We start from the raw sequence: 16,967 nt of genomic DNA on the forward strand, positions 1-16,967 counted from the left end.
AGCCACCCAGGCGCCCAATATGAGGAATTCTTAATCTCAGGAAACAAACTGAGGCTTACTGGAGTGGGGGGGGGTGGGAGGGATGGGGTGGCTGGGTGATAGACACTGGGGAGGGTATGTGCTATGGTGAGTGCTGTGAATTGTGTAAAACTGATGAATCACAGACCTGTACCTCTGAAACAATACATTATATGTTAAAAAAAAAAAGATAGTAGGAAGGGAAAAATGAAGGGGGGTAAATCGGAGGGAGAGACAAACCATGAGAGACTATGGACCCTGAGAAACAAACTGAGGGTCCTAGAGGGGAGGGGGGTGGGGGGATGGGTTAGCCGGTGATGGGTATTAAAGAGGGCACGCTCTGCATGGAGCACTGGGTGTTATACGCAAACAATGAATCATGGAACACTACATCAAAAACTAATGATGTAATGTATGGGGATTAACATAATAAAATAAAATTAAAAAAAAAAAAAAAAGACTGGAAGAGTTGATCTTTTCTAAAAAAATATCCTTAAAAAGTACCAGAAGACCAGGAACACCCAAAGTATGATCTGCAGTATAAAAGCACTATGTGTTTTATATATATATATATAATTTTTTTTTTGGCAGGTATGGAGAGTCCTGTGGTCAAGTCAGCTTGAAAAGTGGTAGGATGAACAAAGACAGTTTCAACTGTCAGACTTCGCAGAGCCTCTGCTAAATTAACGCACATTGTGATGCTCAAACCTGAGCTGGAGGTTATAGCGATGTCCACACCTCTAACAATCCTTTCCAGGGGAAGCATCTCATGACGCTAGTGTACCATGCAGCATGCTCTGGAAAGTGCTACAGTGGACCAGATCTGGTCAATCAAAACACTGTGTAGTCAGGAGAGGGAGACACAACTCGGAGGGATTTTTTTTTTTTTTTTAAGTATTGGGCAGAGACCGTCTCTCTGTCCACCATGGTTGCTGAGAGAATAGAATATTCAAGAGAATGCCTGCAGGAGGAGGACAGCACTGAAGAAGGCAGGCTGAGGTGGGAGAGAGCTGAATTCTAACGACATCGTAGTTCCTCAGGTGGGTCTGGTGTACGCAGTAGCTCTAGGATCCAACAGCCCTGAGGCAGAGCCCGCCTTTTCAGTTCACCCTGGCTGCACAGATCCTAGCACTCTGCACTGGAACAAGGTGAACTTCATGGAGATGCCTGCAGGCCCTCTTTTGGACTCCAACATTTGTCATGGGGCAGTTTGACCCCAAGCCCACGTAGGTGCCACCATCTCATCTCTGGCCTTCTAGCTGAGCACATCCATGTACTAGATGTTAAAGATAAACCCTGTGACTCATGCTGATGCTAACCTGTTAGGCTGAAGCTGCTCTGAACCTTTACCAGGGACCAACAGCTAGCATTTAGTACATAACCATTATGTTTAAGAAATCTTCTCTATCGCAGGGTAGATGGTAGACAATTCCCATTCTGCAGGTGAGGAAATGAGCCTCAGATGCAGGCCCTGCCCAAAGCCACACATCAGCTAACACAGCTAGGGTTCACACAGGACTCATTCCTACTGTGTTAGTTGCCCAACGCTCTACTGAAACTTGAGAAACCAAAAGCTTTCCTCAGAAATTACTAAATTAATCTTTTTAAAAATAAAAGTTTTCGGGGCGCCTGGGTGGCTCAGTCAGTTAAGCGTCTGCCTTCAGCTCACGTCATGATCCCAAGGGTCTGGAATCGAGCCCCGCGTCAGGCTCCCTGCTCAGTGGGGAGTCCGCTTCTCCCTCTACCCCTCGCCCCTGCTTGTGATCTCCCTCTCTCTCTCTCAAATAAATAAAATATTTTAAAAAATAAAGGCTTTCAAAAATAGCTTTAAAATCATAGCCATATCAAACCTTAAAAGATTAACTCACTCCATCCCATCACAGGTTGACAGCGGGGACAATTCAGGAACAAATGACTGAGGGTGGTGAGTGCCAAGACAGGGGAGGCCGCCCGGGTCTGTGAGAACATGTAGCTGGGGATGCATCATGGGATGGGGTCCCCCTCAGGAACTGCTGAGGCTTTCGGTCTAAGAGGGTGGCTCAGGGACAGGGGAGGGCTCCCACAACTTTTTACTTTCTAGGCCTCTTAGGAACAGCATTATCAAACCACACATATTAAAATGTAGCCACATCATAATTTCTGAAGCTTTTTATAATTTTGTCTTTTAAATTGCTTAGGGAACCAGCAATTCACTTAAAAGATGATTAGCTATGGTTCCTTGGCAGTCATGTCTGCTTAGAAATGCTTGTGAAGAAAGAAACTCTCATCTCTGTTGTTCTCAATATTTAACAATTTAGCAAGGAAATGTTTCATTTTGTGGGTATTTAATAATTTTTGCTCTTTTCCTTGCATAATTTGGAGCCAGGATTTTTTTTTTCCTGGTATTTTTCAAACATTTCCATTGGTTCTTCAAAGCTTACAGATCTTAGGCAAGACGACTTTAATTGCCTAACAGGTAAAATAGCAGGAAGGTCAAAACAGAGCGTGAAACTGAGAGAGGAGTATGTAGAAAGTCCAGAACCAAGTGAACTCAGCATTTAAAAGAGCCTGAGGTAAGCTGTCACAACCTGAAGTTGGATCCCTCCATGTAGCACACCAGGCACCATTTGAAAATATATGGTCCCCACCAATGTCTTTCCTTGAAGACCTATGACGAGCTTCAGGATGTTCTACCATACCCCTTCCTTTAGGGCATCATCTGCTCCCCAAGACCAGTTGCCCAAATGGACACCAGTGAGTCCAGCAGCAGGGCCAACCATTTTCATGGCTGTGGCGACAGGGTATTCAAGGAGTGGACACTCAAGATGCATCTCCTTGCTGGGCTGGTTCCTTATCCTTTGTCTTTGAGCTGGCCTCTGATTTCTAGAAATTCATAGGTTTGAATATAACATTTCCCAAATGGTAGCAGACATTATTAACAAATTAATCAATCAATATTTTTGGGTGCAAAGCTCTTTAGAAGGTTGGGAATGGGGAGGAAACAGAAACAGAGTGTCCTGAGACCTCAGGGAAAATATCTTGATATTTATAAAACAAAAACTCACACCAACTAACCTACCTGCTGCCTCAAATAAACATATAGGAGAATGGGGGAGGGCTGGCGGGATAAGTAGGCAATGGTGGGCATCTTTCTGATTTTTTTTGGCACCATCTCACACATTGACCTCAATTCCACAGAGGAAACCAAGTGTGGGGATGTAAATTATTTAATGTCATAACAGCTGGTCAGCAGCCAAGCTGAACCAGAAAGCAAGCTGCGCCCCCCTTACCTCCTGAGATTACCATCACCTCCCCTGCAGACCCAACGGAAGGGTCTCAGCAGAGCAGGAACCACATCCAGAACCACCAGCATCAGAAGGACCAGGAAGAGAGGGAGTGGCCCCTCCACCAAAACTCTTGACCTGGTCTGGTCAACAGGGCTGACCCAGAGCCTGTGCTCAGGTTTGGGGTCAGACTATCTGGCAGGTGTGGGCCAAATATGACGAGGAATTAGAGCAGTCCCCGACGAAATGAAAGCTTTTATTTGCTTGAGAAAAGGAGTGATGTGGCTTGGCCTCTGTAAGATGCCAAACACTGATAAATTATTTCACTCGAATGGCCTCTTAGACTTAGTCAACTCGAGTCCAAAAAGACTCGGCTTGCCTATTGACATACCCATTAACCATTAGTCCTTGTGAAGAACAAGCTAGGGTGGTCTGATCGTGGATACTCTGACCGAGCGCAAGCTGCTTCTCATCCACCCTGGAGTCAGGTGAGGAACGACGGAGATGTGGGTGGGGCATCTGGTCTGTGGTGCTGCTTCCCTATTCATCACAGACTGGCAAACATTGCCCACACTCTCATCCACAGCTCTCCAATTAAGTACCAACAGGCAAAGCCAATGGAACCCCACATCCTAATCCTCACACCATGACCAAAGCCCCCAGTAAATCCATTTCATCAGCCCGCCTTGGTCCCTGACCTCACTCAGGTGAGTCCCACCCCCACCTTAGGCAGGGCCAACCCTGTGGGAAATTCCTTATTTCCCTGGTGTTTCCTTCTCTCCATCTACCTTTGATCTTATCCACTTCTTCCAGGCTCCTCTACTCCATCCTGCCTACTTCCGAAGGTTCCACTCAGCATAAAACCATCTGCCACCATGGGCCTCACTGACGAGGCCCCCGAAACAAAAGACCGAGCAGGAAATGGCCACCTCATGGGGTTTTGTTGTCCAGTGACAATGAGAAGACAGGCACCATGATGCAACTTAAGCTTTGGGGTTTTCTTGTTGGGTCTGTAATCAGTGATGTCCTTCACCACTTTTTTTCATAAAAGATTAAAAACAAACAAACCATGAGGTTCAGCTGGCCTATGGGAGGGCAATTTGGATTTCCACAGAGCCTCCTGTTACTCTTTCCCCATCAGTATGGTATGCTGCAATATCCTGGCTTCCTCCCACCCCTTATCAACTGCCTTGATGAATACGGTAAAGTAATTACGATCAAGGAGGCTGGCTGGTGTTTACACAGAATGTAGTTGAAGGGTGTTGAAAGACAGAAGTAGGCAGATGATAGAAAGGCAAAAAGCAGTGTTCTGCCATGACCCCCGACAAGGTCAAAGGAGCATATGCCCTTAAAAAAAAAAAAATCACTAGCCTCACTGAACTCAGAATGGTCTGTTTCTGTCCAACAGGGAATAGAAAAACCAAGCCTAAAATGCTAAAATCTCTCCTCCATCTACCCCAGGGGCAGCTGGGCCATCCAGGAGCGAATCTAAGAACAAGGCAGAAACTGGAGGGGCCCAATGTCAAAGACGGACCAGCCACCTGCAGAGAATGGCTTCTGCCCAGTGAACGGTATTGCTTCTCAAGGGCATTTGAGAAGGGGCTGGGAGCGCGCTGTATGAATAAATATTACATTTCTCCTCCTTTGGCAATATCATCACCACTACCAGATATTCCCATTGCAGAAGGAGGGCTGGAAACACTGGACCCTCCCGTGTTCACAGCAGAGAGCAGCACACGCCCCTTCTACTGTTTGCAGTGATCTGCCTGGAGTCCACATGCCACCCTAAATGTTTCCAGAGCTTGCTACAACAGACAGAAAGCCCCTGAGGACAGTATCTCTCGTGTCCAAAGCAACGTGGCCCCTTACTTCTGAATTTAATCATGGGCAGATCTGGGTTCAAACGTCAGCAGCAGTAAATAAGACGGCAGCAGCATGTGTGGTAGGCAGAATTCTCAGATGGCCGTCCAAGATTCCCGGTCCCTGGCTATTCAAACACAAACTCAGGTACTGTTGTGATCAGGGGACCTTCAAATAGAGAGATTATCCAGGTAAGACAGGAGGCATGTAAAAGCAATTAAAGCCATGAGTTTTCTTCAGCTGGTACCACAAGAAAAAGTCAGAGTCAAAGCGCGAGAAAGACTGGATGCAACAGGATTCAATGTACCGCTGCTGGCTTGAAGACAGAGGGAACCAAGTTACAAGGAATCCAGGCCATCTCTACAAGCTGAAAGACGTCCCCAGCTGACAGCCGGCCAGAAACAGGAATTCCAGTCCTAGAACCTGAATTCTGCCAACAACCTGAATGAGCTAGAAGCTCATTCTCTGCCAGAGCCCAGCCCAGCTGACACCCTGACATCAGCCTTGTGAGACTCTAAGCAGAGAATCCAGCCAAGCCCACCAGAACCTCCAATCTACATAACTGTGAGAGGGTACATAGGTATTGTTCTCAGATGCTAAGTTTGTGTTCATCTCTTACGCAAAACACAAAACTAAGTGGAATGCCATGATTCAAAATGGCCTGGCTCTCTGCAATGTTAGGCTTACATCTCCGCAACTTCCCACACCCCGAGTCATGAGAGCGCAGACTTCCTCTGGTCCCTTTTCCCCGAAAAATAAAAGGGTACAAAGATTAGGGAGGCAAAGACCTTTCCTTACTTCAAACTACCCACTGCCCCCAGACGGAGAATACCATTTGTAATTCTCGTAGAAAGAATTATCTTTCCCTTGCTACCAACTGCAGCCACATACACATACCAAACGTAGACTCTGTTAGTTGTCAGGGGCGACCCACCATGGGCTGAGTGTTCCTGCATGTTCCTGCTCAGGAGGCCCTTCTCTGGGCCCTTTCTCCTAATAGTGTTCACAGCAAGCAGCCCTGAGGAATGCAGTAATGTCCCCATCTGGAAGAAAGAGCAGGCTTGCTGGAGAGGAGCAGTCCCCAAGTGTGCAGACTCCTTGGCCGTGATGCAAACCCACTGCATGCTCGGCATCTCCTTTCCTCTCCTCCCTGCACATCATCACTGTGGGACTTGGGGGACAGGGGAAACCGATACAAACATGAGGCCCATGCTGCTCACTGTGCTCTAGGTAACAAAGTTCTCTGTCTCTGACCCAAGATCCGCAGGTCTTCCACTAGCATCCACAAAACAGTAATAATCTAACTTTGTAGTTTGTGAGTAGGGTCCAATTCCAGACTCTTGACGCTATTACATGCAGCACTTTAAATCAGGAGATGTAATGTCTTTACATTATAAATTTCAAAGGGATAAAATACCCTTTGTGAATTTTCTTAAGAATATAATAAAACCTACATCGAAGAGCTACCATGAGGATAAAGAAAATGTACCGCACACGTTAGATAGAGAAAATATCCAGTAACTTTAATTGAGCCCTGCCCTCCCCAGGCACTCCTCGCCCCACATACACATACGATGAGCCAGACAGGCGGGCAGCACCTGCCTCCATGATGTCAGTCCATTCAGAAGACGAGGGACAAGTGAGCTTCACAGACCAATTCTGACATGTGTGGAGCAGTGCACTCCACCCCATATTATCTCACTTAATCCCTACACAGACACCGAGGCCCAAAGCAGTCAGTCCTTGCAGGAGGAGGCATCCCTAGAAGCCCAGGGATGCAGGTGTGAGGCTGTTTTAGCAGCACAACTGTGTCCTGAAAGCACACTCTTCATTCAGGTGAGCCAAGGGAGCGCTCGTCATGACTGGGCCTCCTGAGCAATGTCCGGGCCACTGCAGAGGTGGCTAGAAACCACATGATACAGAGATGTCTTTTATTTAAATATTCTGATTTTTTTTTTAATGGGAAATTAAGAAATCCTTGATGCAGAAGCATATCCTGTCCTGTATGAATGTGGACTTGGTCCCTTTGGGTGTCCGTGGCAGCTTCTGCTTGTCGGTAGGCGCTGGGGCCTTATCTGGTGACAGTCTCACTTGAGGGTCTTGCTAAGGTTGGAGAAACCAACACCAACACAGGCCATCAGCACTTTATCCCCACCCTTGAGTTCTTCACCACATGGCTTGGTTTCAATTTTAAACATAATCTGGAAAAAACTCTTCAAATGCCGCAAAAACTCTATCCTAAAAAGGAAAAAACAAAAAAACAAAAAACGAGGGAGGAGTGAAAAAGAAATCCTATTTTCAAAAGAAGCTCTCCTTCCCCCACCTAGAACCCAAGCCTTTACTTTCACAGATCAAGAATATCTAAAATTAAGAACGTCTCAATCAAAGTTCATTAAATAGTATTTATTAACAGCCTGCCATTGTCCAAAGCGGATCTGGACAGCCTATAGAGATGCACACAATACAAGATAAATTAAATACATTTTTTAAAGGTCCGAGGTTAGTACATGACACATAACTCATCAGGCCCCACACAGTTTGAGTGGACACAAATTCGGCATTAGTCTATGAGCAGCTCTTGCAAAGAGAGAAAAACATGGACTCCCATGACTCACAGCATCATGACATAAAACCAAGCAGATGCCAAAATAGAGAAGTCTCTCTCTTCATTCCTCAACCTCAATATAACCTTTCCATTCACTCAACACACATTTACTGAGTGTGTACTAGGTACCAAGCACTGTTCTTGGTGCTGGGGACGTTGTAGTCAACACAAAAATCCCTTCTCTCATGAAGTTGTCAATGTAGTAGGGTAGGCAAGTTAAATACTCCTTAAAAGTACTATGGAAATTTAAATAAAGTAAACGAGGCAAAGGAGTGGGAAGAAATATGGGTATAACAATATTTGTGTGTATATGACAGGCCAGAGTAAACAAGATGGCCAAGGAGGAGCTCACAGTAAATGTGACAATGGGTTTCACAGGGCTGTTTCTCATCATCTCCTTTAAGACAGAATGATGGCTTCATCCCAACAGTACCTTGGGAACAGCAATTCCATGGAAAGATCATTGTACAGGTAAGCAGGCTTCTACTGGTCTGCCCCAGCAGATTCACCATCTCCCCAGCTGGCCCGACCATAAGACTCACCTGGAAAGTTCATTAAACACACAAGTTCCTGAAGGTTCTATTCAACTAACTACTGGTAGGGAGCAAGGGTCCACATGGTAGAGCCTGGAAGCATAGGCCAACACAAAGACAGCCCCTCCCCACCCTTTACAGGCCATGTCTCCTCAGTGCACAGGGGCCAGAAATCTACTGTTAACAAGGATCCCTGGTGATTTTTTTTTTTTTTTTTAAGATTTTATTTATCTATTTGACAGAGAGAAAGCGAGCACAAGCAGGGGGAGTGTCAGAGGGAGAGGGAGAAGCAGGCTTCCGGCTGAGGAGAAAGCCCGATGAGGGGCTCGATCCCAGGACTCTGGGATCATGACCTGAGCCGAAGGCGGACGCTTAACCGACTGAGCCACCCAGGCGCCCCTCCCTGGTGATTCTTAATCAGGCAAGTTTGGGAACACTGGTTTAGTTAAGAAGAGATGGTCTGCGTCTCAGTAATGAAGTATCCAGCAACCTTGTATCCTTCTGCCCCCCAACTGAACCATCCAAACTCCCTACCCTAGCCAGATGGTTCTAACCCTGCCTGCACATGGAATCACCTGAGAAGCTTTCAAAATACTGATTCTAGACATAAAGACCAATAGGAAAGAGTTGAGAGTCAAGAAATAAACCCACACATTTATGGTGAATTGATTTTTTCTTTTTTTTTTAAGATTTTATTTATTTATTTGACAGAGAGAGAGACAGCGAGAGAGGGAACACAAGCAGGGGGAGTGGGAGAGGGAGAAGCAGGCCTCCTGCCGAGCAGGGAGCCCGATGAGGGGCCTGATCCCAGGATCCCAGGATCATGACCTGAGCCAAAGACAGACACTTAACGACTGAGCCACCCAGGCGCCCCTGGTGAACTGATTTTCAAAAGGGGCACCAAGATAATTCAATGGGGAAAGAATTATCTTTCAACAAATGCTGCTGGAACAGCTCCACATGCAGAAAGATGAAGTTGGGCCCTTTCCTCACATCATACACAAAAATTAACTCAAAATGGATTAACGACCTCAACTTAACAGCTAACACATGAAACTCACAGAAGAAAACACAGGAGAAAATCCTCATGATCTTGGGCTGGACACCGGTTTCTTAAATACAACACCAAAAGCAGAGTGATAAAAGAAAAAAACAGATAAATTGGATTTCATCAAAATTAAAATCTTTTGTGCATCAACAGACACTATCAAGAAAGTGAAAAGACAACTCCCAAGTTGGAAAAAGAAGTATTTGCAAATCATGTATCTGGTAAGAGTCTGGTATTGAGAATATAAAGAACTCTTACAACTCAATAATAAAAAAAAAACAAATAATCCAAGATGGGCAAAGGATCTGAATAGACATTTCTCCAAAGACATACAAATAACTAATAAGCACATGAAAAGACACTCAACATCGTCAGTCATCAGGGAAACGAAAATCAGAATGACTAGAAGATCCCATTCCACACCCCACAGAGTGGCTACAATCAAAAAGAGAGACGTCACATGTCTGGGCGAGGATGTGAAGCAATTAGGTGCCTCAATACTGTCGGTTGCAATGTTAGTATGGTGTGGCCCTGTGGAAAGTAGTCTGGCAGTTAAATCTCAAGTAAAGACTTATCATATGATCCAGTAATTCCCCTCTTAGGTACAGGACAAGAGAAAGGAAACATACACCCCCGCAAAAACTTGACACTAATGTTTGTAATAACATTATTCATAATAGCCAAGAAAGGAGGAACAACCCGAATGCCCATCAACTGATGAATGGATAAACAAAATGCGGGGTATCTGTACAGTGGAGTACTATTCGGCCTTGAAAAGGAGTGGAGAACTGACCCACGCCACAGCACGGATGAACTCTGAAAACACTGTGCTCAGTCCAAGAAGCCAGTCACGAAAAACCACGTACTATATGAGTCTACTTGTATGAAATGTCCAGAACGGGCAAATTATAGAGGCAGAAAGCAGATTAGTGGTTGCTCAGGCCTGGGGGTTGGGGGGAGCAGGAAGGATAGGGAATACCCGTGAATAGGCAAAGGGTTTCTCTGTGCAGTGGTGAACACATTCTAAAATTATGGTTATTCTGAAACTGGGGTTATGGTCACACAACTTTGGGAATATACTAAAAACCACTGAATTGTACACTTTATTTTTTTTAAAGATTTATTTATTTATTTTAGAGAGGGAGAGCGCAAGTGCAGTGCACATGCCTGGGGGGGAGGGGCAGAGGAAGACGATCCTGAGCAGACTCCCCCCCAGAGCGCGGAGCCTGATGTAGGGCTCGATCTCACGACCCTGAGCCAAAACCAAGAGTCGGACGCTTAACTGACTGAGCCACCCGGGCGCCCCTGAATCGTACACTTTAAAAGGGTAAACTGTGTGGTATGTGAATTTTATCTCAATACAGCTGTTCAAAATGAATAAATACACGATATTTGTGAAATTCAAAAGTAGTGGGCCCAGCTCCCACCCTCACACAGTATATATCCGAATGAGCGCAAAGCCTACTGCGGTGAATTGCGCACCCCTCCTGTCCCTCCATCCTTCAACCTACAAAGGAAGGAAAGGGGGCGGCACAACTCCTCAGCCGGTCTGGCTGACATGAGCAGCACATCAGGGACGAAGAGAAGAAACAGTAACTCCCTGCACAGTAGGTCTGGTGCGTGGGGCGCGCTCGCACAAAAGTCCCTCGCTTCTCTGCTCTCTGTTCATCTCCATCTTCAAAGTAACATCCCATCTGGCAACTCTCCTAGGAAAGCTTCCTCGGCCAGCAAGCAGTGTGGTTTCCACGGCGCTCCTGGCTCTGCTCATGGGGTCTAATTAATGCTCTGTAGAGCTGTCTCGCAACTGCCCACGCCCCCTTTGGCAGAGCACCTCCCGGGCAGAGACTGAGTCTGCTGCTGAAACCCATTCTCCCTGCCGGGCGCTCGACCAGCTGCTCAGCCACGAGGCACTGAAGGGAGAGGGGGTTTGACAAGTGACGCCCTCATTCTCAGCAGGGAAGGGAAGCCCGTTCCGGCCGTGCCGGCTTCCCTGTCTTCCTCACCAACTGAAATGTTCCGTTTCGTGCTCTCTGTCCGGGCCCCACCACGTCCCCCACCCTGTCCTAGGAGAGAAAACAAACACATCGAACCCACAGATAAACAGTCGACATCTGCGGGCAGCGCTTCCAGCCGGCAGCAAGGCAGAGCGCCAGCCGCCTCACCCACTTGTCTGTGCTCTGGGGAGAAAACGGCCTGTCCTGTCGCTGCCTGGGGCGCGCTCGGCTCCCAGCGCCCTCCCGGCCAGCTGTGCTGGGATTCGCTGGGCTGGGCTGGAAAACCCAGACGCCCCCGGCAGCTGGCAGAACCCCCGAGGGGCCTCCGGGCGCCCCCGAGCTCCTGGAGAAGGATGGAGAAACACAGGCTTGAGTGTGCAGGCCCACATGTTTGCAGCCGCGGGGCGTGTGTAGCCTTTGGAACGGCTAGCCAAAGCAAAGTCGGGTCCACGTTCTACAGGATGTTCTGCCAGCCCCGCTGCCTGTCTGAAGGGGCTAGGGGGAGGTTTCAGAATGTCCTCCGCCCTCCAGCTGTGTCTCCAGAAGCCGAGAAATAACCACAGACGATGTGAAATCCTAACTGCCTGCTGAAGGAATTTAACAAGTCACATCCACGCTGACCTGCACCCTTCCCCACGCACAGCTCTGCGTGGCTGCGCCTGTTCCTCTCGGTGCAGGATGCCCGCCCCTCTCTCTCCCCAGCACCACACTGCGGACTCCCGCCTCTTGGACACAAGCACAGAGCCACACGGGAGAGGAGCTGTGGCTCAGTGACAGCCGCTCTGCCCCTCGGGGGGCACGGTGACCACCTGCACCGAGTAACGGGCAGCTCTGCAGACCGACCATTTTAGACAACTGGAATTCTTTCTATACGACTCCTGTGTGAAGGTTTGAACTCCTGACTTAGACAACTGTATGGTGAGCCATCTGGCTCCTTGCTCAGCGGGGCTCCATCCCAGGACCCCGGGATCATGACCCGAGCCGAAGGCAGACGCTCAACCGACTGAGCCACCCAGGCGCTCCTGTAGTGAGTTTTCTTGTTATTCAGGAAAAAGTGAGGATTTATTTTCGGAAAAAACAAAACCAAAAACAACAATACTTTTGTAGAAAAATACTTTTCTATGAAAGCCTCCAGTCCATCTGACAAACTTACAGAGACTTCTGGAGCACAGAGATCATTTTTCCTGCGTATTTTCAAAGGGTGGGTTGTTCCCACCACCACTGTTGGTCAAAAGGTGAAGGCCACTGGGCTCATGGGCACCTGCCCACTGAACCCCAACTGCCCGGGACTTTCCAGGCGGCCCACCCCACCCCTTGAACACCACGCCAGGGGGGTGCCAGGATCACAGGAGAGCCCTCTGTCCCGGAGCTCCACAGACACAAAACCCGACAGAGGGTCCTGCCTTCTGTTCCACCAAGTCACTTCGCTATTACGGTTACCTGCTTCTCAGGCCTAAGGGGTTGCTCTGGAAGTTGAGGGGAAAGTTTCAGGGGCAGGAAGAGCAACTGTTCAGTGGGACCCCATAGTCATCACACACCAGCTTTTAAAAAATACACGGGTGGTGCTTTTTCTGCCCAACAGTGGCTTTCCTGAAGCCCGCTGACCTCTGTTCCAAGGATGAATGCTCATGGTGAGTCCCCAGCCCAGCTCGGCCGAGGCCCCACATCTCCCCCAGCCTGACTCTCTGCTCCCTGCCGCCTTTGTAAGTGAATTTAACTACTTCTCTCTTTTCATCTGAAAAGTAAGGATGTCCCTGGCTTTTCCCACATGCCAAATACGTTTCTGGGGTACAAACGGCATAACAGAAGGGACGGGGCTTTGCAGGACCTCCAGCACTCCGCAGAGGTAAGGTGGAGCGGGCCGCACTAGCTTGCAGAGAGCAGCTAAGCCACTGAGCCCAAACCGCCGGGTGCTCTCTCATTTGGTCTCACGCTGCTGTGCTTCAGACTGGGGGAGCCCACTGCCCCGATCAGTCTGTGTGAACAAGGATGCTGGGCTCTCACTCCCCCCCAAGCACTTCACACGCAGTGGAAAGAGGTCATTTATTAAAGTGAGGGGGAAAAAAAACGAAGTGGCATGGTTTATTTTAGACTTCTAACTAAAGATAGAAGGAGATCATTTTACAATGAGGACTCTCTGAAAAGATGCAGCAGGGCACCCTGCCTAAGGCAGGGAGGTGCCTGGGGCCCAGCGATGTGGGTGGAATCCCAGCTCTTACACAAGAGCACAGTGCGTCAGGGAAGCAGGGACTCTGGACGAGACTGTCTCCGTCAGCACCCCACTGGCTGACCTGTGTGCCCCCAGGGGACAGGATTCCACCTCTCCAGCCTCAACCCCTTCACCTGTAAAATGGAGCACGAAGAGTACCCACCTGCCTTTATCGCCCCCATAGGGTCATCATGAAAACTACATGAGTTCGCATTTTAAAGCACCTAAAACAACATCTAGACAACAGTAAACACTGTAAGTGTTCATTAGATAAACCTACCCTACAGAATTCTTGGAATCGCAAATAAGACATGTGTGGTGTTTAGTAACATGACTGCAGGAGGTTGGTCATAATGAATACCGATTTAGAGATAGCTGAGCAGACAATTTACAGTGACTTCAGGCTCGAGAACTCCCAAAGCAGTTTCCTAGGCCTCCTGGTGTCCAAAGAGACCTTACCGAGAGACTGGACTTCCCAGGCTGAGGGGACGCCCAGGCACAAACCTGCTTCCAGCATGGACTGAGCTCTGTGAGGCATACTGCACGGCTGGAAGGGCTGAGCACCTGACCTCGTTCAAGCCTCACTCCATCTCCACAAACCCACGATTTCAGGACCATTCACCGTCTCTACTGATGAGACAAATGCTCAGGGTGCTCAGTGCCTGGTCCACGGTCTCCTAAGCCCCAGGGCAGAGCCAGACCTGAAATCCAGGTAGGCAGGACCCTGATACCTGCGCACACGCAGAATGCAGCAGGCTCTGGAGACCGCAGCCTCCAGTGATGAACAGTTGCCCAAAATGCTAAGATGCTCATTAATATTCATTTTTCTTGCTGTTCACCCTGCCTTTAAATAAAGTGTATATCCTTCCCTAAATTCTAAAGTTAAGCTTTTTGAGGGGAAGGCAGAACCACTGTCACCAACTATAACCATCTAAAACTCAATAAATTCAACAGAAATAAGATTCTACACATACTAGCATGCCATTTAATACTATTCTATTCTACTGAAAAAAAAAAATCTCTCTGGCCTTCCTGAAGAATTTCACACATATAGACTTACTTTCTCAAGTAACACAGAAAACCACCAACAGGAATCTCCTGAAGTAAGACAGAGGGAAAAGGAAAAGAAAGGAAGAACATTGAGACCCTTATTTTCCAGAAAGGATTTGAAAGCAACACTGCACGAAAAAAACATCCTCCTTAATCCCAGTGCTCTGTAAACAGACATTTGAAAAGCTATTTATAAAAATCAAAATGTGCAAAGTGCCAGAATACATTTCTTTAAACCAAGGAGGGCCTTGCTTCTGGTTTTCGTTAAAAATCAGGTTTCAGAAAACAAATTTTTATGACTTTATCTGCTCTTAAAAGTAAGTGTGACAGTTTGATCTCAAAAGCTCTTGAATCTGACTAGGATAAACTGCTCCCCCCCGCCCCAGTATTATCTTCCTGATTGTGGATTTTGTCCCTTTTCAACCTTAACTGTTCACAAATACAATGTTAACTTCGCTTATCAGGTCCCTCAAGGACACACAGTTCTTCCTGCCTTTGCCCCTTCATTACTTTGGGCCACTGGAGCCTTCCATGAGGAAAATGGGTCCCAATCAGATACAACTTCCAAAAATAAACTCCCTAACCCCCACCCTTGTGCTAGTTTACCAAAAAGAAGGTAGGCTATCCCCTCCCTGACATGAAGCCCTGGGAGGCAGGTAATCCAGAGGACAAATGTCCTGTAAGGCCTAGACCCAAGTCTCAAAACACATAATTTTGCAATGTGTCCAACTCCTCTAAAGCTCCATTCAGAGCAGACCACTTTGTTTTCCCAGGAGACGTTACAATTTCAGGCAAGGTCTCTGGAAGACAGGAGACTGCAATTAATGTTTGGTGAGGAGTGAGTCGAGGAGGACAGGACACAGGGACTTTTAAAAATGCCCAGTCACATCTTGACCATCTCCACAGGGGCTGCTGACATGAAAAGATTATAAAGGCCCTGGAGCCAAACTAAAAAAAAAATCTCCAAAAGAAAAAAAGAAGAAAAAAAAAAAAAACACTGTGACGGAAAAACAAAAATATACATTCCATTTTTCACATAATGTTCTGCCAAACCCCATGCCCCATGACCGCACACGTTTCTAGACACAGCCTCACGCTACACGAGCAGTCAGGCCTGCGGCTGCCCCAGAGCGGGGGTCGGGAAGGCGCGAGGGCTGCTAACCAGCCGAAGGGGGCCGCGGCGGGCCCAGACTGTCAGCCCTGGCAGCAAACTCTCCACGGGAAGCAAATCTCTGCACTCGAGGTGCTGAGCTCCCAGCCCTGAACCGCTCTCGAATTGCCGGTGTTACAAAGTCTATCTTAGTGTTGTTGATTCCTGGCGTCAGAGTGCCATTTACTCAATTTCCTGTTTCCTGTGCTGTGAAATACTTCACACGAGCTATCGGGAGATAGTGTGGTCCTCACCACCCTCCTGCTTATCAGTCTTCCCCCTCTGTTAACAGAATGTACTCTCTTGCATCTCCTTGTTCCAAAACAATCTCCCACCAGCAATCAAAAAAAAAAAAAAGCCTCCATAAGAATCTCCTCCAGTCTCCTGGTCTCCCCAGTCATGGCGGAGCGTGCCCCTCTCCCAATGTGATGGCACCACCATTCTTCAGTTATCACAGTACTGTACCTTTCAGATATACAGCATCGGTACCATGATAACCGAAAAAGGACAGTTCAGTCTCATATCTACCTGAGTATCTCCGCCCACACGAGGCCCACCCAGCCCGCTCCCACCCACAGATGACCAGGTAACGATATGAAGTAGATATGCACATACACACACACACACACACAGATGTCGGCTGTTACTGTCAATAGGAAATGCTTCTCCTCCGCTGTGTATCATTTAAGTCTTGTTTATCATTAAGTCTGAGCTGCTCTTTTTGCCTCAGTGGTCAACTTCGGATGACACCCATGGCCTCAAACTCACCTCTCTATTTTCCCCACTAGTCCAGCGGCAGGACTATGAACTTTGCCTCCTCGTTCATCTTTCCAGCCAGCTCACACCCTATCGTCTGGGACAAAAAGATAGTCCTCTTGGCCACAGCGAAGGAAGAGGGGGATTTAAAAAACTAACAACAAAATCCAAGCTATAACAGAACCAGGAGTTTACCTCCAAAATGGAAACAAAATCTAAAGCACAGACAAGAGAACGGCCCAGTATTTGTCACGTAACTCTGATGACCTGGGAACGACAGACGGGAATGGTGAAGCTACAAGAAAGAATGGAAAGCAGGATCCTTGTTAAACAGCAGGTTTAGGATGACAGGCTCTGGCTCTCTATGCATCAGCACAAGCCGGGCTTCACAGAGACGAGCTGTGTGGTGCGCAACACCTGTGTTGTTCTGGGCCATTGGAAGACTAAACCGGCCAGCGCGGTAAGGCTGAAGGGCAGGGAC

At 47.7% G+C, this 16,967-nt stretch overlaps 1 protein-coding gene and 1 long non-coding RNA gene across 6 annotated transcripts in view; both read right to left on the reverse strand.

Annotated features, from left to right (window-relative positions):
* The window catches only part of RCL1 (RNA terminal phosphate cyclase like 1), a 156,516-nt gene that overhangs the window by 89,487 nt on the left and 50,062 nt on the right, over positions 1 to 16,967 (reverse strand). For 2 of the 5 annotated variants that reach the window (XM_081802782.1, XM_081802778.1), the window contains one exon: positions 6,644 to 7,379. The exons of 2 other annotated variants lie outside the window; for them this stretch is intronic. In XM_081802782.1, coding sequence (XP_081658908.1) covers positions 7,332 to 7,379 — 48 coding nt within the window. In that variant the 3' untranslated portion in view covers positions 6,644 to 7,331. Of the gene's footprint in view, positions 1 to 6,643; positions 7,380 to 8,180; positions 8,289 to 16,967 lie in introns of those variants that run through there. One more of the 5 variants, XM_081802781.1, reaches the window with a different exon arrangement.
* On the reverse strand, positions 8,480 to 16,965 carry LOC145716971 (uncharacterized). The gene is made up of 2 exons (XR_014139919.1): positions 16,682 to 16,965; positions 8,480 to 16,583 (listed from the first exon to the last, which is right to left on the reverse strand). It is a non-coding gene; the product is annotated as an uncharacterized LOC145716971 (long non-coding RNA).

This window comes from Leptonychotes weddellii, chromosome 14, assembly GCF_054177405.1.
Source record: "Leptonychotes weddellii isolate Sample4059 chromosome 14, ASM5417740v2, whole genome shotgun sequence".
Classification (NCBI taxonomy): Eukaryota; Metazoa; Chordata; class Mammalia; order Carnivora; family Phocidae; genus Leptonychotes; species Leptonychotes weddellii.